Below are 26047 nucleotides of genomic sequence, written 5' to 3'. Positions count from 1 at the left end.
CGCCATCCATCATAATAAATAGAGCCGGAAGCAGAACGTCAACACCTAGAAATCAACCGGTGGACATATGCAGAGAGCACAGGGTTATGATGTGGACGTGAAATGCCAAGGTAGGTAAAGGCTTGGAATAAGCATAGCACGCAGAAAGTCATGCGGGAAACAAATTGCAAATGTCACTCACGTTACTGACGTAGGCTAACGTTAGGTAGCTAGTTGGCTAGTCAATCTAACGGTGGCTGTGCAAGCTAGCTATTGTATTAAGCTAACGTTAGCTACCACGTTAAGCTAAACTTAACTGAGGAAGGTGTGCGCTATAACAAGCTCATGCTAGTTAGTGACAACCCCGCAACATCAACAACAAACGAATTGTTATTTACATTTAGATTGTGCGCATTACTTTCGGTCTCGCTTACGCGTTCAATGAAGTACCTAGCAGGCTACGTTGTTAGGCTAGATAGCTCCTCGGCCTCGACGTGAAGCTGCATTAGCTGTTGGCTAGCTAGCTAGCCAGCCCGGTGTTTGCTTGCTAACTATAGTACCTAGTTAGCGATATTGACTGACCCTCATCTCATTTTCAGAACACTATCTTTCTAACGGCGTCAGTCGTCCAGTGCTCGCAAACATCCGGATATCAATTAGTAATGCTTATCAGTAGCTGCCAAACATACATGTCAAACAACGTCGTTAGTACCAGCTAGTTAGCCGCGCTTGTAAACAATGGCAGTGAATTGCGCAATGCTGTCTTAGTTATCATATGCTCTGCTGTGACACTCAAACGCGCAGCAAACATATATTATAACGTGGCATTGTTGGACAAGTGAAGTTATGATTCTACTGCTTTGCCATTCTTTGATTCATCCTATGGACAATGTGTTTTTTGACAGTTTGCGTAGGTTCAGATTGATATGTAACGTAACCGTTATTGCTGATTGTCTCCTAGGGGATACGGTGTCTGCCCAGAGCCTACTAACCAATAGCCTCTTCACACGGATAACGACATCAACAAAAGATGTGCCCCAATGCTGACACTATATCCCCAAAGTCTCTATGACCAAACTTCAAATCGGACTGCAACTTGGGGTGTAGGTCTACCTACCTAAGCTCATTTACAACACTTCTCAACCAACCAGCTCTAACCAAATAAGCTCTGCACCTCTGAAACCCAAGATGGCTACTAGACAAAGTGCCCTAACTGCTGCTGTGGTTACCCTGTTGGGAGCCACCTTGGGTGGCCTGTTGCTATGGCGACAGAGAGCTCTACGGACAAAGAAGCAACAGCTTCCTGCTCAGGGTCAGGTAAGGGTCAGCTCTTGTCCCTTACCTGTGGAACCAGAGCCTGTGGTTCTGGAGTGTAAGAAGCCAGTGGTGTCCCAAATCCAGTCTAAGCAGACCCAGCTATCCTCGGGTCAAAGTCTGGTCCTCCCCCTGCCTGCTGTGCTACCCCTTGTTGACCAAGCCTTGGCGGTGCAGCCGGTGATGGTAAGCTCTGAGAAGGAGTGGGAGCAGCTGTGGCCCATGCTGCAAAAGGATCTGTCAGTCTACCCCGTCCTCGGCCTGGACTGTGAATGGGTAAAGAGTCAAACTAAGGTCCTGGGTGTAAGTTTGCCCTGCATGTTTTTAAACATATCATCCCATTTGTGCTATGTTCATTTTATCTCTGATGTCATCTCTCCCTCCTCTCTGTTCTTCCCTCTCTGTTCTTCCCTCTCTGTTCTTCCCTCTCTGTTCTTCCCTCTCTGTTCTTCCCTCTCTGTTCTTCCCTCTCTGTTCTTCCCTCTCTGTTCTTCCCTCTCTGTTCTTCCCTGTCTGTTCTTCCCTGTCTGTTCTTCCCTGTCTGTTCTGTTCTTCCCTCTCCTCTCTGTTCTTCCCGATGTCCCCAGGTGTCAGTGAAGGGTAAGACGTCAACGGTCTCTTTACTCCAGATGGCTTCCTACTCTGGTCTGTGTGTGTTGGTGAGGCTGCAGCAGTTCCATGGTGGCCAGCAGGACCTGCCACTCACCCTGAAAGAGGTAGGCTCATATGTGGTCCTCTGTGGCTCAGAATGGTGTTTTTAAAATGACAGTATGGTAGGTTAGATTCCCGCTGGGGCCACCAATATCAAAATAAATGTACTCACTATTAGGGCTGGGAATTACAAGGGGACCTCACGATATGACCTCACTATACAATATTATCACCATACTGAGGGACCTCTCGATGCGACGTGACGCTCCCACTAAGGGACCTTTCGATGCCATATTGCGTTTCTCACGATTCTAGATGTATTGTGATTGAATACTGGGATTTTATTATGATTTGACGGTCCACATGTATTGCTCACCATATGTCTGCTGCAGAGGGATGAGAGAGAGACATGAGAACCAGTTTTGATCCCTCATGGAAATAAAAGTGCTGAAAACAAATTGGCTATTTAAAAAAAGATGGAGAACAAGCTATTAAGGAAAAACATTACCGTTTTGGTACAGCCAACTAGCGCAAAAATTAAATAGCGGTATTGTAGTGTTTTTACATCAAAATATACATACATGCATGCATACATACACACACTACATGGCCTTCAAATCACTACCGAGTTACAAACTTACCTCGAAGCAACGTCAGCACAATAACTGTTTGTCGGGTGCTTCGTGAAATGGGTTTCCATGGCTGAGATCACCAAGCATAAGATCACCATGCACAATGCCAAGCGTCGGCTGGGGTGGTGTAATAGCTCGCCGCCATTGGACTCTGGAGCGGAGGAAACGCGTTCTCTGGAGTGATGAATCACGCTTCATCTGGCAGTCTAATCTGGGTTTGGCAGAGGCCAGGAGAATGTTACCTGCCCCAATGCTTACTGCCAACTAAAGTTTGGTGGAGGGGGAATAATAGTCTGGGGCTGTTTTTAATGGTCGGACCCCTTAGTTCCAGTGAAGGGAAATCTTTACGCTACAGCATACAATGACATTCTAGACAATTCTGTGCTTCCAACTTTGTGGCAACAGTTTCAGCATGCCAATGCCCTCTTGTACAAAGCGAGGTCAATACAGAAATGGTTTGTCGAGATCGGTGTGGATGAACTTGAGTGGCCTGCACAGAGCCCTGACCTTAACCCCATCGAAAACCTTTGGGATGAATTGGAACGCCGACTGCGAGCCAGGCCTAATCGCCCAACATCAGTGCCCAAACCTCACTAATGCTCTTGTGGCTGAATGGAAGCAAGTCCCCACAGCAATGTTCCAACATCTAGTGGAAAGCCTTCCCAGAAGAGTGGAGGCTGTTATAGCAGCAAAGGGGGGGGACCAACTCCATATTAATGCCTGTGATTTTGAAATGCGACGTTTGACCAGTAGGCGTCCACATACTTTTGATCATGTAGTGTATATAACTGTATAGACTTTCCCCTTCCCTACTCACTGTTGTAAGTGGCTTTTGATGGCATGTATTGTTTTTGTTCTGTATTGTGTTTGTTATATAGGTCCTCAGCGACCCTCACATCCTGAAGGTGGGTGTGGGCTGCTATGAGGACGGGAAGCGTCTGACACGAGACTATGGCCTGGCGCTGGGGTCTACTGTGGATATAAGATACCTTGCACTACGACAAAGGTACCATTTACTAGTTGTTCTGTCTATTTTTAATAATTTCCTCTCAGAATTGACTGGCACATGCAGTACGTAATGCTCCGTTTTTTTTTTTTTTATAGTTGATAATTTCCTGTCGCATAATACTGTCAGACTGTTGGTCAGTGGTTGTCTGAGAGAAGCGTCTTCGAGTTTTAATGTCACGTGCACAAGTACAGCGAGATGCCTTTGTTGCTAACTCTAAACCCAACAACGCAGTAGTCGATATCAATGTAGGACTAAAAATAACATAAAGGAGGACAAAAACACAGGAAATTGAAAGTAAGGAGACTATATACAGGGTCAGTACCATATTAACAATGTACAGGGATACTGGAGTGATGGAGGTAGATATGTATAGGGGTAAGGTGACTATATACAGGGTCAGTACCGTATTAACAATGTACCGGGATACTGGAGTGATGGAGGTAGATATGTATAGGGGTAAGGTGACTATATACAGGGTCAGTACCATATTAACAATGTACAGGGATACTGGAGTGATGGAGGTAGATATGTATAGGGGTAAGGGGATACTGGAGTGATGGAGGTAGATATGTATAGGGGTAAGGGGATACTGGAGTGATGGAGGTAGATATGTATAGGGGGTAAGGGGATACTGGAGTGATGGAGGTAGATATGTATAGGGGTAAGGGGATACTGGAGTGATGGAGGTAGATATGTATAGGGGTAAGATGACTATATACAGGGTCAGTACCATATTAACAATGTACAGGGATACTGGAGTGATGGAGGTAGATATGTATAGGGGTAAGGTGACTATATACAGGGTCAGTACCGTATTAACAATGTACAGGGATACTGGAGTGATGGAGGTAGATATGTATAGGGGTAAGGGGATACTGGAGTGATGGAGGTAGATATGTATAGGGGTAAGGGGATACTGGAGTGATGGAGGTAGATATGTATAGGGGTAAGGGGATACTGGAGTGATGGAGGTAGATATGTATAGGGGGTAAGGGGATACTGGAGTGATGGAGGTAGATATGTATAGGGGTAAGGGGATACTGGAGTGATGGAGGTAGATATGTATAAGGGTAAGGTGACTATATACAGGGTCAGTACCATATTAACAATGTACAGGGATACTGGAGTGATGGAGGTAGATATGTATAGGGGTAAGGTGACTATATACAGGGTCAGTACCGTATTAACAATGTACAGGGATACTGGAGTGATGGAGGTAGATATGTATAGGGGTAAGGGGATACTGGAGTGATGGAGGTAGATATGTATAGGGGGTAAGGGGATACTGGAGTGATGGAGGTAGATATGTATAGGGGTAAGGGGATACTGGAGTGATGGAGGTAGATATGTATAGGGGTAAGGGGATACTGGAGTGATGGAGGTAGATATGTATAGGGGTAAGGGGATACTGGAGTGATGGAGGTAGATATGTATAGGGGTAAGGGGATACTGGAGTGATGGAGGTAGATATGTATAGGGGGTAAGGGGATACTGGAGTGATGGAGGTAGATATGTATAGGGGTAAGGGGATACTGGAGTGATGGAGGTAGATATGTATAGGGGTAAGGGGATACTGGAGTGATGGAGGTAGATATGTATAGGGGTAAGGGGATACTGGAGTGATGGAGGTAGATATGTATAGGGGTAAGATGACTATATACAGGGTCAGTACCATATTAACAATGTACAGGGATACTGGAGTGATGGAGGTAGATATGTATAGGGGTAAGGTGACTATATACAGGGTCAGTCCCATATTAACAATGTACAGGGATACTGGAGTGATGGAGGTAGATATGTATAGGGGTAAGGGGATACTGGAGTGATGGAGGTAGATATGTATAGGGGGTAAGGGGATACTGGAGTGATGGAGGTAGATATGTATAGGGGTAAGGGGATACTGGAGTGATGGAGGTAGATATGTATAGGGGGTAAGGGGATACTGGAGTGATGGAGGTAGATATGTATAGGGGTAAGGGGATACTGGAGTGATGGAGGTAGATATGTATAAGGGTAAGGTGACTATATACAGGGTCAGTACCATATTAACAATGTACAGGGATACTGGAGTGATGGAGGTAGATATGTATAGGGGTAATCATACTATATACAGGGTCAGTACCATATTAACAATGTACAGGGATACTGGAGTGATGGAGGTAGATATGTATAGGGGGTAAGGGGATACTGGAGTGATGGAGGTAGATATGTATAGGGGTAAGGGGATACTGGAGTGATGGAGGTAGATATGTATAGGGGGTAAGGGGATACTGGAGTGATGGAGGTAGATATGTATAGGGGTAAGGGGATACTGGAGTGATGGAGGTAGATATGTATAGGGGTAAGGGGATACTGGAGTGATGGAGGTAGATATGTATAGGGGGTAAGGGGATACTGGAGTGATGGAGGTAGATATGTATAGGGGTAAGGGGATACTGGAGTGATGGAGGTAGATATGTATAGGGGTAAGGGGATACTGGAGTGATGGAGGTAGATATGTATAGGGGTAAGGGGATACTGGAGTGATGGAGGTAGATATGTATAGGGGGTAAGGGGATACTGGAGTGATGGAGGTAGATATGTATAGGGGGTAAGGGGATACTGGAGTGATGGAGGTAGATATGTATAGGGGTAAGGGGATACTGGAGTGATGGAGGTAGATATGTATAGGGGTAAGGGGACTGGGTGTCTTGATATATGATAAACAGCAGCGTACAGTGCATTCGGAAAGTATTCAGACCCCTTGACTTTTTCCACATTTTGTTACGTTACAGCCTTATTCTAAAATTGATTAAATTGTTTTTCCCCCCCTCAATCTACACACAATACCCCATAATGTATTAAACTGAAATATCACATTTACATAAGTATTCAGACCCTTTACTCAGTACTTTGTTGAAGCACCTTTGGCAATGATTACAGCCTTGAGTCTTCTTGGGTTTGACGCTACAAGCTTGGCACACCTGTATTTGGGGAGTTTCTCCCATTCTTCTCTGCAGATCCTCTCAAGTTCTGTCAGGTTGGATGGGGAGCGTCGCTGCACTGCTATTTTCAGGTCTCTCCAGAGATGTTCGATCGGGTTCAAGTCCGGGCTCTGGCTGGGCCACTCAAGGACATTCAGAGACTTGTCCCGAAGCCCCTCCTGCGTTGTCTTGGCTGTGTGCTTAGGGTCGTTGTCCTGTTGGAAGGTGAACCTTCGCCCCAGTCTGAGGTCCTGAGTGCTCTGGAACAGGTTTTCATCAAGGATCTCTCTGTACTTTGTTCTGTTCATCTTTCCTTCAATCCTGACTAGTCTCCAAGTCCCTGTTGCTGAAAAACATCCCAACAGCATGAAGCTGCCACCACCATGCTTCACCATAGGGATGGTGCCAGGTTTCCTCCAGACGTGACGCTTGGCATTCAGGCCAAAGAGTAAAATCTTGGTTTCATCAGATCGCAGAATATTGTTTCTCATGGTCTGAGAGTCCTTTAGGTGCTGAGTCCTTTAGGGGAGGGGGGGCACTGTCGTATCTTCACGACTGTTGCACGTGTGTTTGGACCATTTAAAGTTTTTAGTGATTTTGCCACCGAGGAAGTTGATGTTCTCGACCTCTGAACGCCTGTGGATGGCGGCGTGCTCACCCCCCCCTCGTTTCCTGTAGTCCACGATCAGCTCCTTGGTCTTACTGACGTTGAGAGATAGAGGTTGACCACGCTGCCAGGTCTCTGACCTCCCTATACGCTGGCTCGTCGTCGCCGGTGATCAGGCTTACCACCGTGTCGTCAGCAAAGTCTGTATGTGTTTCTGTGCAGGAAGGTAGTGTTGAATAACGGTCTGAGTCTGAAGTCTCTGGCAGCCGACCTGCTCAACGTCTCTCTGGAGAAATCCTTGGAGCTGCGCTGTAGTGACTGGGAGGCTGACCCGCTGACCCTACAACAGGTACACTACTGGTGTTAGTTTAAACAGGATGTGACACGTTGTTAGAACGCGTACACTACTGGTGTTAGTTTAAACAGGATATGACACGTTGTTAGAACGCGTACACTACTGGTGTTAGTTTAAACAGGATGTGACACGTTGTTAAAATGTCTACACTACTGGTGTTAGTTTAAACAGGATATGACACGTTGTTAACATGTCTACACTACTGGTGTTAGTTTAAACAGGATGTGACACGTTGTTAGAACGCGTACACTACTGGTGTTAGTTTAAACAGGATGTGACACGTTGTTAAAATGTCTACACTACTGGTGTTAGTTTAAACAGGATGTGACACGTTAGAACGCGTACACTACTGGTGTTAGTTTAAACAGGATGTGACACGTTGTTAAAATGTCTACACTACTGGTGTTAGTTTAAACAGGATGTGACACGTTAGAACGCGTACACTACTGGTGTTAGTTTAAACAGGATGTGACACGTTGTTACTGTGCACGTTGAAGATCAGCTTTGCAGTTGGACTGTACAAATGAACTGCTCTACAGATCGACCCACATCCCAAATATCTTCTCATTGATGTGATCAATATTAGCCGTTCTGTGCCTTTTTTACTTCCTCAAACTGATGCCCTCAAACATGCAGAGATGATTATCTTCTCATTAACGCCACAACCTCTCGCTCTCTCCCCTGACCTTCAGATGACCTACGCAGCCCGGGATGCACAGGTATCCATCGCCCTCTTCTTCCGCCTGCTCGGCCTCCACTCAAACACCACGCCCTCACCTGACTCTGGGAGTGGCTACTCCCAGCTGGCCAATTGCTGCCAGGGCCTGGTGGACACACCCTTCAGGGGGCGTGGTGGAGGAGAGTGTGAGGATGGAGGGAAAAGCGTGGATGGAGAGAGGAGGAGGAGGAGGAAGCTCCAGCAGTCTGTTTTTGAAAGCCCAGAGTCTGAGGACCAGCAAGTTCCAGACCCCAGGAGGAACAACAAGAGAAAACCGCTGGGGGTGGGCTACTCTGCCAGGTGGGTAGGGGGGTGGGCTAGTCTGTACAGGTGGGCTAGTCTGTACAGGTGGGTAGGGGGGGTGGGCTAGTCTGTAGGGGGGGTGGGCTAGTCTGTACAGGTCTGTAGGGGGGGGTAGTCTGTCCAGGTCTGTAGGGGGGTGGGCTAGTCTGTACAGGTCTGTAGGGGGGGTGGGCTAGTCTGTACAGGTCTGTAGGGGGGGGTGGGCTAGTCTGTACAGGTCTGTAGGGGGGGGGGGGCTAGTCTGTACAGGTCTGTAGGAGGGGGGGGGCTAGTCTGTACAGGTCTGTAGGAGGGGGGGGCTAGTCTGTACAGGTCTGTAGAGGGGGTGGGCTAGTCTGTACAGGTCTGTAGGGGGGGTGGGCTAGTCTGTACAGGTCTGTAGGGGGGGTGGGCTAGTCTGTACAGGTCTGTAGGGGGGGTGGGCTAGTCTGTACAGGTCTGTAGGGGGGGTGGGCTAGTCTGTACAGGTCTGTAGGGGGGGGTGGGCTAGTCTGTACAGGTCTGTAGGGGGGGTGGGCTAGTCTGTACAGGTCTGTAGGGGGGGTGGGCTAGTCTGTACAGGTCTGTGGGGGGGGTGGGCTAGTCTGTACAGGTCTGTAGGGGGGGTGGGCTAGTCTGTACAGGTCTGTAGGGGGGGTGGGCTAGTCTGTACAGGTCTGTAGGGGGGGTGGGCTAGTCTGTAGGGGGGGGGGTGGGCTAGTCTGTACAGGTCTGTAGGGGAGGGGGGGGGGGGGGGCTAGTCTGTACAGGTCTGTAGGGGGGGTGGGCTAGTCTGTACAGGTCTGTAGGGGGGGGGGCTAGTCTGTACAGGTCTGTGGGGGGGGGGGGGGGGGGGCTAGTCTGTACAGGTCTGTGGGGGGGGGGGGGCTAGTCTGTACAGGTCTGTGGGGGGGGGGGGGGGGGGCTAGTCTGTACAGGTCTGTAGGGGGGGTAGTCTGTAGGGGGGGGGCTAGTCTGTACAGGTCTGTAGGGGGGGGGGGCTAGTCTGTACAGGTCTGTAGGGGGGGTAGTCTGTAGGGGGGGGGGCTAGTCTGTACAGGTCTGTAGGGGGGGGGGGGGCTAGTCTGTAGGGGGGGGCTAGTCTGTACAGGTCTGTGGGGGGGGCTAGTCTGTACAGGTCTGTGGGGGGGGCTAGTCTGTAGGGGGGGGCTAGTCTGTACAGGTCTGTAGGGGGGGGGGGGCTAGTCTGTAGGGGGGGGCTAGTCTGTACAGGTCTGTGGGGGGGGGCTAGTCTGTGCAGGTCTGTAGGGGGGGGGGCTAGTCTGTACAGGTCTGTAGGGGGGGTAGTCTGTAGGGGGGGGGGGCTAGTCTGTACAGGTCTGTAGGGGGGGGCTAGTCTGTACAAGTCTGTAGGGGGGGGGGCTAGTCTGTACAGGTCTGTAGGGGGGGTAGTCTGTAGGGGGGGGGCTAGTCTGTACAGGTCTGTAGGGGGGGTAGTCTGTAGGGGGGGGGCTAGTCTGTACAGGTCTGTAGGGGGGGGGGGCTAGTCTGTACAGGTCTGTAGGGGGGGTAGTCTGTAGGGGGGGGGCTAGTCTGTACAGGTCTGTAGGGGGGGTAGTCTGTAGGGGGGGGGGCTAGTCTGTACAGGTCTGTAGGGGGGGGGGCTAGTCTGTACAGGTCTGTAGGGGGGGGGCTAGTCTGTACAGGTCTGTAGGGGGGGTAGTCTGTAGGGGGGGGGGGATAGTCTGTACAGGTCTGTAGGGGGGGGGGGGGGTAGTCTGTAGGGGGGGGCTAGTCTGTACAGGTCTGTGGGGGGGGCTAGTCTGTACAGGTCTGTGGGGGGGGCTAGTCTGTAGGGGGGGGCTAGTCTGTACAGGTCTGTAGGGGGGGGGGGGGGCTAGTCTGTAGGGGGGGGCTAGTCTGTACAGGTCTGTGGGGGGGGGCTAGTCTGTGCAGGTCAGTAGGGGGGGGGGGGCTAGTCTGTACAGGTCTGTAGGGGGGGTAGTCTGTAGGGGGGGGGGGGCTAGTCTGTACAGGTCTGTAGGGGGGGGCTAGTCTGTACAAGTCTGTAGGGGGGGGGGCTAGTCTGTACAGGTCTGTAGGGGGGGTAGTCTGTAGGGGGGGGGCTAGTCTGTACAGGTCTGTAGGGGGGGTAGTCTGTAGGGGGGGGCTAGTCTGTACAGGTCTGTAGGGGGGGGGGCTAGTCTGTACAGGTCTGTAGGGGGGGTAGTCTGTAGGGGGGGGCTAGTCTGTACAGGTCTGTAGGGGGGGTAGTCTGTAGGGGGGGGGCTAGTCTGTACAGGTCTGTAGGGGGGGGGCTAGTCTGTACAGGTCTGTAGGGGGGGGGGCTAGTCTGTACAGGTCTGTAGGGGGGGTAGTCTGTAGGGGGGGGGGCTAGTCTGTACAAGTCTGTGGGGGGGGCTAGTCTGTAGGGGGGGGGGCTAGTCTGTACAGGTCTGTAGGGGGGGTAGTCTGTAGGGGGGGGGCTAGTCTGTACAGGTCTGTGGGGGGGGGGGCTAGTCTGTAGGGGGGGGGCTAGTCTGTAGGGGGGGGGCTAGTCTGTAGGGGGGCTAGTCTTTAGGAGGGCTAGTCTGTACAGGTCTGTAGGGGGGGGGGGCTAGTCTGTACAGGTCTGTAGGGGTGGTAGTCTGTAGGGGGGGTAGTCTCTAGGGGGGGTAGTCTGTGGGGGGGGGCTAGTCTGTACAGGTGTTGCAGACATTTTTTAAACGACAGTTGGCAGTGTTATTTTCATTGCCATTTTCTCACTTTCATAGTAAAGATGAATTCTCCTGTTGCGTAAAACATGAGTGTTGAACATCTGTGGCCCGGTTGCACCAGTTATGTGTAAAAACAAGTTGATCTTAAATGCAAAGTCGACTTTGTTCAGAACTTATATTTTTGCACCAACCCAAAATAAGACGAGCCGTAGCTCGGTCCTGCGTAAGCGGTGCACATTCTGGAGATGTGGCGCGTCACAATGATGGTTGCTATGCGGCGACCGTTGCTAGACTGTTGCCGTCCTCGTTGCTGTTCTCAACCGGGTTGCCGTGGCTGCGGTTTTCTTTTAGCAGGTGAAAGTGTATTTGTTGTGGATGTTTTGGTCTACTTTTTAAAATAGCATCGTGGCGGCAAGTGCGTTTTTCTTTAAAAAATATATATATATTTCACTGTGACCTACAGACGATTAGCTAGTGAGGCAGCCTGTTGCTGAGTGAGTCGTATCGTGGGGAGGGACCGGGTGTATGTTGAGACTGAGCGCTGCAGTATGGTGGAGAGGGACCGGGTGTATGTATCCAGACGGACCCGACCGCTCGGAGATGTCCACGTGGTTCTAAAGCACTCCATTTCCTCGTTTTGTATCACCTTCCAACGACAAATCTGGGGGGGGGTTGGACAAAAATGCAATTTCAGAATGTGGGAGGGGTTTATGTCGTTGTCCCGTCCCCAGTGAAAGTTCCGTTCCCCCTGTCTGTATAATTAAATATATGATTCAGTAAATTAAATTACGACCTCATCCACAGTCGCCTTTTCCAGCAGGCTATTGGGTAACAGGAAGCACTTCTTCTTACCTCAATCACCTTGCTGTTCCTGTTAGATAAATGAGTCTGTCAATTTGATCCAAGCAAACTGCTAAATCGTTGATTTTACATCTTGCCTAGGCTACTGTAGGCTTCTCGGGGGCTATAGACTACCTGCATCTAGATAACCAAATCGTGGCAAAATTGAATTATAATCATAAACCCAGATTTTAGAAGACGTATGCCTATTGAAATGACAAGTCAATCTCGCAAATGGGCCATTTTTATTATGGTTTGTAGTCTGCCACATAATAACGGCACAATAGCCTGAAAATAGCATAAAGTTCTCCAAGTGTTTCTGACGCAGATATTTATTGATCATTTTGTCCGGCTTTCATTCCTCAAACTCTCCTGTTAGATTGATTGACAGTTGAAGTAGGAAGTTTACATACACCTTAGCCAAATACATTTAAACTCATTTTTTTCATAATTCCTGACATTTAATCCTAGTAGAAAATCCCTGTTTTAGGTCAGTTAGGATCACCATTTTATTTTAAGAATGTGAAATGTCAGAATAATAGTAGAGTGATTTATTTCAGCTTTTATTTCTTTCATCACATTCCCAGTGGGTCAGACGTTTACATACACTCAATTAGTATTTGGTAGCATTGCCTTTTTAAATTGTTTAATTTGGGTCAAACGTTTTGGGTAGCCTTCCACAAGCTTGCCACTAAGTTGGGTGAATTTTGTCCCATTCCTCCTGACAGAGCTGGTGTAACTGAGTCAGGTTTGTAGGCCTCCTTGCTCGCACACGCTTTTTCAGTTCTGCCCACAAATATCTATGGGATTGAGGTCAGGGCTTTGTGATGGCCACTCCAATACCTTGACTTTGTCCTTAAGCCATTTTGCTATAACTTTGGAAGTGTGTTTGGGGTCATTGTCCATTTGGAAGACCCATTTGTGACATAGCTTTAACTTCCTGACATGTCTTGAGATGTTGCTTCAATATATCCACATAATTTTCCTGCCTCATGATGCCATCTAGTTTGTGAAGTGCACCAGTCCCTCCTGCAGCAAAGCACCCCCACAACATGATGCTGCCACCCCCGTGCTTCACGGTTGGGATGGTGTTCTTCGGCTGGCAAGCCTCCCTCTTTTTCCTCCAAACATAACGATGGTCATTATGGCCAAGCAGTTCTATTTTTGTTTCATCAGACCAGAGGACATTTCTCCAAAATGTATGATATTTGTCCCCATGTGCAGTTGCAAACCGTAGTCTGGCTTTTTTTATGGTGGTTTTGGAGCAGTGGCTTCTTCCTTGCTGAGCGGCCTTTCAGGTTATGTCGATATAGGACTCGTTTTACTGTGGATATAGATACTTTTGTACCAATTTCCTCCAGCATCTTCACATGGTCCTTTGCTGTTGTTCTGGGATTGATTTGCACTTTTCACACCAAAGTACGTTCATCTCTAGGAGACAGAACGCGTCACCTTCCTGAGTGGTATGACGGCTGCGTGGTCCCATGGTGTTTATACTTGTGTGCTATTGTTTGTACAGATGAACGTGGTACCTTCAGGCATTTGGAAATTGCTCCCAAGGATGAACCAGACTTGTGGAGGTCTACAATTTTATTTCTGAGGTCTTGGCTGATTTTCTTTTTTCCCATTATGTCAAGCAAAGAGGCACTGAGTTTGAATGTAGGACTTGAAATACATCCACAGGTACACCGCCAATTGACTCAAATGATGTCAATTAGCCTATCAGAAGCTCCTAAAGCTATGACATAATTTTCTGGAATTTTCCAAGCTGTTTAAAGGCACAGTCAACTTAGTCTATGTAAACTTCTGACCCACTGGAATTGTGATACAGAGAATTATAAGTGAAATAATCTGTCTGTAAACAGTTGTTGGAAAAATGATTTGTGTCATGCACAAAGTAGATGCCCTCACCAACTTGCCAAAACTATAGTTTGTTAACAAGAAATTTGTGGAGTGGTTGAGAAACGAGTTTTAATGACTTATTCACCTGCGCATAAGGGCAGGGATTTATTTACACTCAGCAGTCAAACGAATTAAATCAATATCCATTGATGGGAAACAATCTGCTGATTTTTATAAGCGCGTATTATATTTTCTCTTGATATTCAAATGCCTTTTATTAGTCATGTTAGCGCGCAATACTATTTTGATGGAAAACAACATTTTACTTATTACATCGTTATGTCGATTTTTCTCGTTAAACGCCTCGACATTGCATTCATTGAGGTAGATTCCATTTCCAATGGAACGCTGCGTTTTACCTTGCAGCGTTTGCAAATAAGAATTTGTTCTTAACTGACTTGCCTAATTTAAATAAAACTGCGGTTTCTGTGCGTTCGGTGTGGTGCATATATTGGATGTCTCGAACGTAGGCGTCGGACTGTATGCGGAGACGGCTTGACAGAAATGCTAGCAGGAGGTGAACGTTTAACTTTTTGTTGCGTACATATCCAGAGGATGCTGCGTACTATTTTGGGTAATGTCGCTATCGGTTTTGATCGGCGCTAAGCACAACTGGAAGAATCAATACATCATTTACTGTGGCAATCAATATCACCGATTGGCAAAAAATATTGGAAATAAAGTAGGGTAATGCCATTGAAGCAATAGCCACGTGTGCTCAACTGTAATTTCAGCACCGTTTTGATTGGGACGGCGTCATCGTGCTGCTTTGATACCCGCCTGACGTCTTGATCAATCAATCATTGTCAGATTTTGTTTTAAACTGAATCAGATTAGGATATTTGGTAACAATTAGGTGGTGAAATGTTAGCTAAATGGAGGAGTTCATGATTTTTGTTTCACAATCTTCCTCTGTAGGCTATATTTTATCTCCATGCTGATCTATTACTGATCAGAAAGATTTTGAATTTTATAATTAAGCCACGAGGGGTTGTGATATATAGCCAATATACCACGGCTGTTCTTAGACACGACAACGCGCCCGAATATACAGCCCCTTGCCGTGGTATATTGGCCATATACCACGAGCCCCCGAGGTGCCTTACTGCCATTACTGAGTAGTAAAAATAAATGGTTTGTCATACCTGTGGTGTACTGTCTGATATACCCCGGCTGTCAGCCAATCAGCATTCAGGGCTCGAAACACCCAGTTTAAAATGTAGCATAAATCAAGTGTGTTATTTTGCTATTGACTCGGGCGTAGGCAACTCCAAAAAGCCTGCGGAGGTTTGTGAGATATGAACAGGAGACTCTCATCCTTTGGGAAATATACAAAGCTATTTTTTAATCATGCTAAAAGTGATCTGAAGTGAACACCCTATACCTGTTCCCTACTAGGTGTAGAATCGAGGCCCAGTCGTGGCTCATAGAAGGGCTTACGCCCAGGTGGTGGAACAAGTATAGTTTTAGGACACAACTGGTGCAACCTAACCCCTAGGTGTAACCGATGTGAAATGGCTAGCTAGTTAGCGGTGGTGCGCGCTAATAGCGTTTCAATCGGTGACGTCACTCGCTTTGAGACCTTGAAGTAGTTGTTCCCCTTTCTCTGCAAGGGCCGCGGCTTTTGTGGAGCGATGGGTAACGATGCTTCGTGGGTGACTTGTTGTGTGCAGAGGGTCCCTGGTTCACGCCCGGGTCGGGGCGAGGGGACGGACTAAAGTTAAACTGTTACTTAGGCAGCAGTTGCAGGTTTTGCTTGGTATTGGACTTTTCCTCGCTACGTTAGGGCAGCTCTGTATCCAGTGTAGTGACTGACCAGGATCCTCCACTGTTTATCCTCGCCACGTTAGGGCAGCTCTGTGTCCAGTCTAGTGACTGACCAGGATCCTCCACTGTTTATCCTCGCCACGTTAGGGCAGCTCTGTGTCCAGTGTAGTGACTGACCAGGATCCTCCTCCACTGTTTACAGGAAGTCCCCTCTTTATGACAACTGCTTCCTCCATGCCCCAGATGGACAACCCCTCTGTACCTGTGACAAGAAGAAGGCCAAGTGGTACCTGGATAAAGGAATAGGAGGTACACCATACAGCCCTGCCTGGCCCAAAACCCACCAAGTGTACAGCACCGCCTGGCCCTAAACCCGCCAAGTATACAGCACCGCCTGGCCCAAAACCCACCAAGTATACAGCCCTGCCTGGCCCAAAACCCACCAAGTATACAGCCCTGCCTGGCCCTAAACCCACCAAGTATACAGCCCTGCCTGGCCCTAAACCCACCAAGTATACAGCCCTGCCTGGCCCTAAACCCACCAAGTATACAGCCCTGCCTGGCCCTAAACCCACCAAGTATACAGCCCTGCCTGGCCCTAAACCCACCAAGTATACAGCCCAGCCTGGCCCTAAACCCACCAAGTATACAGCCCTGCCTGGCCCTAAACCCGCCAAGTATACAGCCCTGCCAGGCCCTAAACCCGCCAAGTATACAGCCCTGCCAGGCCCTAAACCCACCAAGTATACAGCCCTGCCTGGCCCTAAACCCGCCAAGTATACAGCCCTGCCTGGCCCTAAACCCGCCAAGTATACAGCCCTGCCAGGCCCTAAACCCACCAAGTATATAGCCCTGCCAGGCCCTAAACCCACCAAGTATACAGCCCTGCCAGGCCCAAAACCCACCAAGTATACAGCCCTGCCTGGCCCAAAACCCACCAAGTATACAGCACTGCCAGGCCCTAAACCCGCCAAGTATACAGCCCTGCCTGGTCCTAAACCCACCAAGTATACAGCACTGCCAGGCCCTAAACCCGCCAAGTATACAGCACTGCCTGGCCCTAAACCCCGCCAAGTATACAGCACTGCCTGGCCCAAAACCTGCCAAGTATTCTTATATGAATGAACATTTAATTGGAATACATTGTTAGTTTCATCCTGTTAAATGTGGTTTAAAAATGTACTTTTTTACAAAACCCTAGTTCACTTGATTTTTGAAGTTGACAGTAAATTCCTCTCTCCCATCTCTACTCTCTCTCTCTCCCATCTCTACTCTCTCTCTCTCCCATCTCTACTCTCTCTCTCTCCCATCTCTACTCTCTCTCTCTCTCCCATCTCTACTCTCTCTCTCTCTCCCATCTCTACTCTCTCTCTCTCTCTCTCCCATCTCTACTCTCTCTCTCTCTCTCTCCCATCTCTACTCTCTCTCTCTCTCTCTCTCTCCCATCTCTACTCTCTCTCTCTCTCTCTCTCTCCCATCTCTACTCTCTCTCTCTCTCTCTCTCTCCCATCTCTTCTCTCTCTCTCTCTCTCTCTCCCATCTCTACTCTCTACTCTCTCTCTCTCTCTCTCTATCCCATCTCTACTCTCTCTCTCTCTCTCTCTCCATCTCTACTCTCTCTCTCTCTCTCTCCCCATCTCTACTCTCTCTCTCTCTCTCTCTCTCTCCATCTCTACCTCTCTCTCTCTCTCTCTCTCTCCCATCTCTACTCTCTCTCTCTCTCTCCTCTCTCCATCTCTACTCTCTCTCTCTCTCTCTCTCTCTCCCATCTCTACTCTCTCTCTCTCTCTCTCTCTCTCCCATCTCTACTCTCTCTCTCTCTCTCTCTCTCTCCCATCTCTACTCTCTCTCTCTCTCTCTCTCTCTCCCATCTCTACTCTCTCTCTCTCTCTCTCTCTCTCCCATCTCTACTCTCTCTCTCTCTCTCTTCTCTCTCCCATCTCTACTCTCTCTCTCTCTCTCTCTCTCTCCCATCTCTACTCTCTCTCTCTCTCTCTCTCTCTCTCCCATCTCTACTCTCTCTCTCTCTCTCTCTCTCTCTCCCCATCTCTACTCTCTCTCTCTCTCTCTCTCTCTCTCCCATCTCTACTCTCTCTCTCTCTCTCTCTCCTCTCTCTCCCATCTCTTCTCTCTCTCTCTCTCTCTCTCTCTCTCCCATCTCTACTCTCTCTCTCTCTCTCTCTCTCTCCCATCTCTACTCTCTCTCTCTCTCTCTCTCTCTCTCCCCTCTCTACTCTCTCTCTCTCTCTCTCTCTCTCTCCCATCTCTACTCTCTCTCTCTCTCTCTCTCTCTCTCCCATCTCTACTCTCTCTCTCTCTCTCTCTCTCTCTCCCATCTCTACTCTCTCTCTCTCTCTCTCTCTCTCCCATCTCTACTCTCTCTCTCTCTCTCTCTCTCTCTCCCATCTCTACTCTCTCTCTCTCTCTCTCTCTCTCTCCCATCTCTACTCTCTCTCTCTCTCTCTCTCTCTCTCTCCCATCTCTACTCTCTCTCTCTCCCATCTCTACTCTCTCTCTCTCCCATCTCTACTCTCTCTCTCTCTCTCTCCCATCTCTACTCTCTCTCTCTCTCTCTCTCTCCCATCTCTACTCTCTCTCTCTCTCTCTCTCTCCCATCTCTACTCTCTCTCTCTCTCCGTCTCCAGTGCTGCAGAGTGAGGATCCGTTCATCGTGCGTCTCTTGTTTGAGCCGTCGGGACGTCCAGAGTCCCAGCAGGACTACTACCTGACTGCCAAGGAGAACCTGTGTGTGGTGTGTGGTAAGAACGACTCTTATATCAGGTGAGGAGAACCTGTGTGGCACTAACCTAAACATTTGTTTTTTTATTACCATTGTTTTTTATTGCCAAACACTTTGCTACAGTTTGTGCACTAATGAATACACCCCTGTTATTCATCACCCCCCCCCCTCTTCTTACCCATACAGGAAGAACATCGTTCCTCATGAGTACAGACGTCACTTTCCCACGGAGATGAAAGACCACAACTCCCATGACATCTTGCTGCTGTGTACTTCCTGTCACGCTGCCTCCAATGTCCACGATGGCTTCCTGAAGCAGCAGCTGGCTGATGAACACGCTGCCCCCCAGGTAGGGGGGCGGGGAGGGGTGGGCGGGGGGGAGAGAGGTTGTGTTTGGGGGGGGTAGGGGCCCGGGAGGTGGTGTTTGGGGGGGGGTAGGGGCCCGGGAGGTGGTGTTTGGGGGGGGTAGGGGCCCGGGAGGTGGTGTTTGGGGGGGGGTAGGGGCCCGGGAGGTGGTGTTTGGGGGGGGGTAGGGGCCCGGGAGGTGGAGTTTGGGGGGGGTAGGGGCCCGGGAGGTGGTGTTTGGGGGGGGTAGGGGCCCGGGAGGTGGTGTTTGGGGGGGGTAGGGGCCCGGGAGGTGGTGTTTGGGGGGGGTAGGGGCCCGGGAGGTGGTGTTTGGGGGGGGTAGGGGCCCGGGAGGTGGTGTTTGGGGGGGGGTAGGGGGCCCGGGAGGTGGTGTTTGGGGGGGGGTAGGGGCCCGGGAGGTGGTGTTTGGGGGGGGGTAGGGGCCCGGGAGGTGGTGTTTGGGGGGGGGTAGGGGCCCGGGAGGTGGTGTTTGGGGGGGGGTAGGGGCCCGGGAGGTGGTGTTTGGGGGGGGTAGGGGCCCGGGAGGTGGTGTTTGGGGGGGGTAGGGGCCCGGGAGGTGGTGTTTGGGGGGGGGTAGGGCCCGGGAGGGTGGTGTTTGGGGGGGGTAGGGGCCCGGGAGTGGTGTTTGGGGGGGGTAGGGGCCCGGGAGTGGTGTTTGGGGGGGGTCGGGGCCCGGGAGGTGGTGTTTGGGGGGGGTAGGGGCCCGGGAGGTGGTGTTTGGGGGGGGGTAGGGGGCCCGGGAGGTGGTGTTTGGGGGGGGGGGGGGGTAGGGGCCCGGGAGGTGGTGTTTGGGGGGGGGGGGGTAGGGGCCCGGGAGGTGGTGTTTGGGGGGGGGGGGGTAGGGGCCCGGGAGGTGGTGTTTGGGGGGGGTAGGGGGGGGGGCGGGAGATCATAAACATATTGCTCACCATATGTTTGATGTCTAGGGACAAGGGAGTCATGAGTTTTGATCAGTCATGAAATTAAAGTGCTGAAAACATGTTGGCTCACCATTTTTTTTAAACGGATGTATATAATTTTAATACTCTGACTTGGTCAAATTAGTATTGCTCTACTCAACTGTATGGATTAATTTGTACCCCGAGGGTTGTGAGGAGGGCGTGCGGCTCCTGGAGGACTCTGACCGCAGGAAGGTTCGTTCTGCAGCCCGTGCCCTCCTGACTGCGGGGGAGGGGCTCCCTGGGCCCCGGAGAGACGAGCTGCAGGAAGTCATCCGGAGTTTCTTCAACGACCCCGACGGGGAGCTGACGACAGACACCCTGCAGAGTGCTGCTGGACTGGAGACACGGTGAGACCGAGAGGGTAGACTGGAGACACGGTGAGACCGAGAGGGTAGACTGGAGACACGGCGAGACCGAGAGGGTAGACTGGAGACGCGGTGAGACCGAGAGGGTAGACTGGAGACGCGGTGAGGCCGAGGGGGTAGACTGGAGACGCGGTGAGACCGAGGGGGTAGACTGGAGACGCGGTGAGACCGAGGGGGTAGACTGGAGACGCGGTGAGACCGAGGGGGTAGACTGGAGACGCGGTGAGACCGAGGGGGTAGACTGGAGACGCGGTGAGACCGAGGGGGTAGACTGGAGACGCGGTGAGACCGAGGGGGTAGACTGGAGACGCGGTGAGACCGAGGGGGTAGACTGGAGACGCGGTGAGGACCGAGGGGGGTAGACTGGAGACGCGGTGAGACCGAGGGGGTAGACTGGAGACGCGGTGAGACCGAGAGGGTAGACTGGAGACGCGGTGAGACCGAGGGGGTAGACTGGAGACGCGGTGAGACCGAGGGGGTAGACTGGAGACGCGGTGAGACCGAGGGGGTAGACTGGAGACGCGGTGAGACCGAGAGGGTAGACTGGAGACGCGGTGAGACCGAGGGGGTAGACTGGAGGTAGATATCACCACTCACTGCAGAGGGCTACAGGCCTGGAGACGGTGAGAGAGGTTGTTGAGGAGCTAGCTATGCAAAGGTTGTGGGTTCAAGTCCCACAGAGATCACGTGCACATACTCTAAATGTACTGTCACGTTGGATAACAGTCTGTGGCATATACACTGCTCAAAAAAATAAAGGGAACACTTAAACAACACAATGTAACTCCAAGTCAATCACACTTCTGTGAAATCAAACTGTCCACTTAGGAAGCAGCACTGATTGACAATAAATTTCACATGCTGTTGTGCAAATGGAATAGACAAAAGGTGGAAATTTTAGGCAATTAGCAAGACACCCCCAAAAAAGGAGTGATTCTGCAGGTGGTGACCACAGACCACTTCTCAGTTCCTATGCTTCCTGGCTGATGTTTTGGTCACTTTTCAATGCTGGCGGTGCTCTCACTCTAGTGGTACTATGAGACGGAGTCTACAACCCACACAAGTGGCTCAGGTAGTGCAGTTCATCCAGGATGGCACATCAATGCGAGCTGTGGCAAAAAGGTTTGCTGTGTCTGTCAGCGTAGTGTCCAGAGCATGGAGGCGCTACCAGGAGACAGACCAGTACATCAGGAGACGTGGAGGAGGCCGTAGGAGGGCAACAACCCAGCAGCAGGACCGCTACCTCCGCCTTTGTGCAAGGAGGTGCACTGCCAGCGCTCTGCAAAATGACCTCCAGCAGGCCACAAATGTGCATCTGTCTGCTCAAACGGTCAGAAACCGACTCCATGAGGGTGGTATGAGGGCCCGACGTCCACAGGTGGGGGTTGTGCTTACAGCCCAACACCGTGCAGGACGTTTGGCATTTGCCAGAGAACACCAAGATTGGCAAATTCGCCACTGGCGCCCTGTGCTCTTCACAGATGAAAGCAGGTTCACACTGAGCACGTGACAGACGTGACAGAGTCTGGAGACGCCGTGGAGAACGTTCTGCTGCCTGCAACATCCTCCAGCATGACCGGTTTGGCGGTGGGTCAGTCATGGTGTGGGGTGGCATTTCTTTGTGCGGCCGCACAGCCCTCCATGTGCTCGCCAGAGGTAGCCTGACTGCCATTAGGTACCGAGATGAGATCCTCAGACCCCTTGTGAGACCATATGCTGACACATGCACATTTGTGGCCTGCTGGAGGTCATTTTGCAGGGCGCTGGCAGTGCACCTCCTTGCACAAAGGCGGAGGTAGCGGTCCTGCTGCTGGGTTGTTGCCCTCCTACGGCCTCCTCCACGTCTCCTGATGTACTGGTCTGTCTCCTGGTAGCGCCTCCATGCTCTGGACACTACGCTGACAGACACAGCAAACCTTTTTGCCACAGCTCGCATTGATGTGCCATCCTGGATGAACTGCACTACCTGAGCTACTTGTGTGGATTGTAGACTCCGTCTCATAGTACCACTAGAGTGAGAGCACCGCCAGCATTCAAAAGTGACCAAAACATCAGCCAGGAAGCATAGGAACTGAGAAGTGGTCTGTGGTCACCACCTGCAGAACCACTCCTTTATTGGGGGTGTCTTGCTAATTGCCTAAAATTTCCACCTTTTGTCTATTCCATTTGCACAACAGCATGTGAAATTTATTGTCAATCAGTGCTGCTTCCTAAGTGGACAGTTTGATTTCACAGAAGTGTGATTGACTTGGAGTTACATTGTGTTGTTTAAGTGTTCCCTTTATTTTTTTGAGCAGTGTATTATAAACTATGAATTTTTATGATTGTTTATAAAAATGAAATGTGTGGCCACTGACCTCCCGGGTGGCGCAGTGGTCAAGGGCACTGCATCGCATTGCTAGCTGCGCCACCAGAGTCTCTGGGTTCGCGCCCAGGCTCTGTCGCAGCCGGCCGCAACCGGGAGGTCCGTGGGACGACGCACAATTGGCATAGCGTCGTCCGGGTTAGGGAGGGTTTGGCCGGTAGGGAAAGCCTTGTGTCAGTATGCATACATTTTATTACATTTACACTCTACTGTAAGTCGCTCTGGATATGAGTGTCTGCTAAATGACTAAAATGTAAAAATGTAAATGTAAGTCCTCTCTTCACCCCTGTCCCCCTCTCAGGATCTTCAATGAGAGTTACGTTCCCCACGGGCTGAAGGTGGTGCAGGCGCACGCCAAGCAGGGTCTGAAGGGGTTAATGGGCCTAGAACGCCACTGGAGGCAGCACTTCCTGTCTACCATGACGCCGCGCTACCTCCCTCCTCTCTGGTCCGTCAGCCACAATCACAGCAAGTTCCTACGCAAATACGGCGAGGATCTCCTCATCCAGCTTAACTGAACTACAGTCTGCTTTTAACCTGAAAGGCCAGGCAGTTTGGCATGACAAGGAGTCTAATGACATGGATTGGTACCCAGGGCTCCATCTCCCTCTCGTTCTCTCTCTCTCTCTCTCGCTCTCTATCCATCAGCTTCTCTGGATCACTGTTTTAGCAGTTAAAACAGAAGCTACATTATTGACAGAGAGCTGACTGACTACGGTGTCTGACGGTAGTCTCACCTACGGCTGTGACGAGGCAGTCTGTCACCCTGTTCCGATATGGTGGCATACATGTTGAGTGTCAGACATAGAGACTTGGATAGACTTATGGATCGAGCGGGCACTTATGGACTTTGCTTGAACTCAAAACGTCCCATACAGACCCTCCAATGAACTGGAGCCAGAGACGAGCAGAGACCATTGGCTGAAATGGTACCCCTCTTCTTTATAAAGGGCAGTACTTTAGACCAGGGCCCACATGGGTGTACCATGTAGTGTCTAGAGTCATTTCAGGTACGACCTAGCTGGAGCCTGAGGAGATGGACTAGATCGCCTTGGTTCTGACAGAGGTACGGCCTAGCTGGAGCCTGAGGAGATGGACTAGATCGCCTTGGTTCTGACAGAGGTACGGCCTAGCTGGAGCCTGAGGAGATGGACTAGATCGCCTTGGTTCTGACAGAGGTACGGCCTAGCTGGAGCCTGAGGAGATGGACTAGATCGCCTTGGTTCTGACAGAGGTACGGCCTAGCTGGAGCCTGAGAAGATGGACAAGACCGCCTTGGTTCTGACAGGTAAAATAAGTCCAGTATGAAGAACACCATCCTGGTCCAATGCTGCAGGATTCATGATGAAATTATATTGCATATGGACACTTTTTTTTAACCAACACTGTGGTTTGGTTTCCCAGACAGATTGGCTTGTCCTGGTCTTAAACATCCATTTAAATGGAGATTCTCTCCAGGACTAGATTTAATCTGGAACCAGGAAACCAGCCCTAATGTATAATCAATATATAAAAAATGTGAAATGTGGTTTTCACCAATTTCAGAAAATCATGTATTTTAGACTACGCTGAAACCTGCTCTTAATTGTCATTAAATATAAATTATAATTTCCCCCTGCAGGTTTTCAGCCCTAATGATCATTCCTATGCATTTGTGTATGTGCAGAAGTCAACGGTTCGCTTTGCCGAAGGTAACTGTAATTCGACGACACGTTTTTGAGGTTCCCATCGTTGTTTATCTTCAACAGATCAGACATTATGATATGACCACCAGCCATTGGATGCGTCGCAAATGACACGGGACCCATAAGGCAGTGCGTTTTTTTTATATATACATATAGTGATTTAAGGTTCCATTTCAGTCACAGCCATTCTCAGGTTCAGTAGGACAATGTCGAGCGTAGAACGGTTGGCTTGGCGACGTGACCACTTCCTCCTGTACTGTCTGGATGCATCCCATATTGCACCATATGCTCTACATGGTGCACTACTTTACATCAGAGCCCTTTGGGGTAGTGCACTACATGGGATACATCCCAATGGCACCCTATTCCCTATGTTGGTCATGGATGTGTTCTGTCTCTCTCTCTCTAATCAGGACACCTCATGTCACATGTTTTAGTGTGACTCTTCCCCTCATTAGAAGAGATTAAAATCAGGACATCTTCATTCCTCTACAACAGTTCCATTCCAACCCCCCCCCCCCCCCCCCCCCTCCTAATCGTTTCACATTGAGATAAGGACCAGCTTGTATGTATAGGTAGCCTGAGTGATTAGATTCATTGGTCAGTAAAGAATGATGGCCTTCACGTACAGAGCGGCTAACCTGTTAACGCGTGCAGAGCGGCTAACCTGTTAACGCGTGCAGAGCGGCTAACCTGTTAACGCGTGCAGAGCGGCTAACCTGTTAACGCGTGCAGAGCGGCTAACCTGTTAACGCGTGCAGAGCGGCTAACCTGTTAACGCGTGCAGAGCGGCTAACCTGTTAACGCGTGCAGAGCGGCTAACCTGTTAACGCGTGCAGAGCGGCTAACCTGTTAACGCGTGCAGAGCGGCTAACCTGTTAACGCGTGCAGAGCGGCTAACCTGTTAACGCGTGCAGAGCGGCTAACCTGTTAACGCGTGCAGAGCGGCTAACCTGTTAACGCGTGCAGAGCGGCTAACCTGTTAACGCGTGCAGAGCGGCTAACCTGTTAACGCGTGCAGAGCGGCTAACCTGTTAACGCGTGCAGAGCGGCTAACCTGTTAACGCGTGCAGAGCGGCTAACCTGTTAACGCGTGCAGAGCGGCTAACCTGTTAACGCGTGCAGAGCGGCTAACCTGTTAACGCGTGCAGAGCGGCTAACCTGTTAACGCGTGCAGAGCGGCTAACCTGTTAACGCGTGCAGAGCGGCTAACCTGTTAACGCGTGCAGAGCGGCTAACCTGTTAACGCGTGCAGAGATTTTCATGTTCTTGAGCATGACGACAATTGCGTTTTTTGGTTAAATTGAGAATTGTTTAACTTAAAGAAACCAGCAGCTTTTTCTTTTATTTACATTTGTCCAGATGTAACCCCCGCAGAAGCTGTTCTGTTTCCCTAATATTGTAAAATAAAAGATCACATTTGTCTACTTGTGAGGCTGGTTTTGATTATTCAGAGTGGATGGATTGTAGCATTGGCGTGAAATTCTTTAACCTCTCTGGTATCATTGGGACGCTAGCGTCTCACCTCGACAACAGCCAGTAAAATGACAGGGCGCCAAATTCAAACAGAAATCCCATAATTAAAATTCCTCGAACATATAGGTATTATACACCATTTTAAAGATAAACTTCTTGTTAATCCAACCACAGTGTCCGATTTTCAAAAAGGCTTTACGGCGAAAGCACACCATGCGGTTATGTTAAAACAGCGCCTAGCCACAGAACACCATACAGACATTTTCCAGCCAAGGAGAGGACTCACAAAAGTCAGAAATATCGATTTAAATTAATCACTGACCTTTGATCTTCATCTCGTGGCACTCCCAGGACTCCATGTTACACAAATGTTCGTTGAGGTTGGTCGATTTTCAACTCATCGCCTATTGAA

The 26047-nt window shown here is 50.0% G+C and overlaps 1 protein-coding gene across 2 annotated transcripts; it reads left to right on the top strand.

Moving 5' to 3' along the window:
• On the top strand, positions 1-25586 carry exd2 (exonuclease 3'-5' domain containing 2). 2 transcript variants are annotated; one of them, XM_055865616.1, is made up of 11 exons: positions 1-110; positions 941-1569; positions 1881-2009; positions 3455-3582; positions 7378-7504; positions 8203-8528; positions 15900-16006; positions 18343-18478; positions 18624-18786; positions 19889-20091; positions 22776-25586. In XM_055865616.1, exons 2-11 carry the CDS (start codon positions 1168-1170, stop codon positions 22990-22992), a joined length of 1938 nt encoding a protein of 645 aa, XP_055721591.1. In that variant the 5' UTR covers positions 1-110; positions 941-1167; the 3' UTR covers positions 22993-25586. The 2 variants fall into 2 exon arrangements, with proteins under 2 accessions (XP_055721591.1, XP_055721590.1); XM_055865615.1 differs by having other exon boundaries at positions 941-1596.
• The last annotated feature ends 461 nt before the right edge of the window (positions 25587-26047 follow it).

This window comes from Salvelinus fontinalis, chromosome 16 (assembly GCF_029448725.1).
Source record: "Salvelinus fontinalis isolate EN_2023a chromosome 16, ASM2944872v1, whole genome shotgun sequence".
NCBI lineage: Eukaryota > Metazoa > Chordata > Actinopteri > Salmoniformes > Salmonidae > Salvelinus > Salvelinus fontinalis.
This window is presented reverse-complemented; position numbering and strand designations above follow the sequence as displayed.

Coding starts and splice junctions, on each gene's coding strand:
- exd2 (XM_055865615.1), top strand. CDS start 1,168: ATGGCTACTAGACAAAGTGCCCTAACTGCTGCTGTGGTTACCCTGTTG. Junction 7,505..8,202: donor ACCCGCTGACCCTACAACAG/GTACACTACTGG, acceptor CCTGACCTTCAG/ATGACCTACGCAGCCCGGGA. Junction 16,007..18,342: donor CCTGGATAAAGGAATAGGAG/GTACACCATACA, acceptor CTCCGTCTCCAG/TGCTGCAGAGTGAGGATCCG.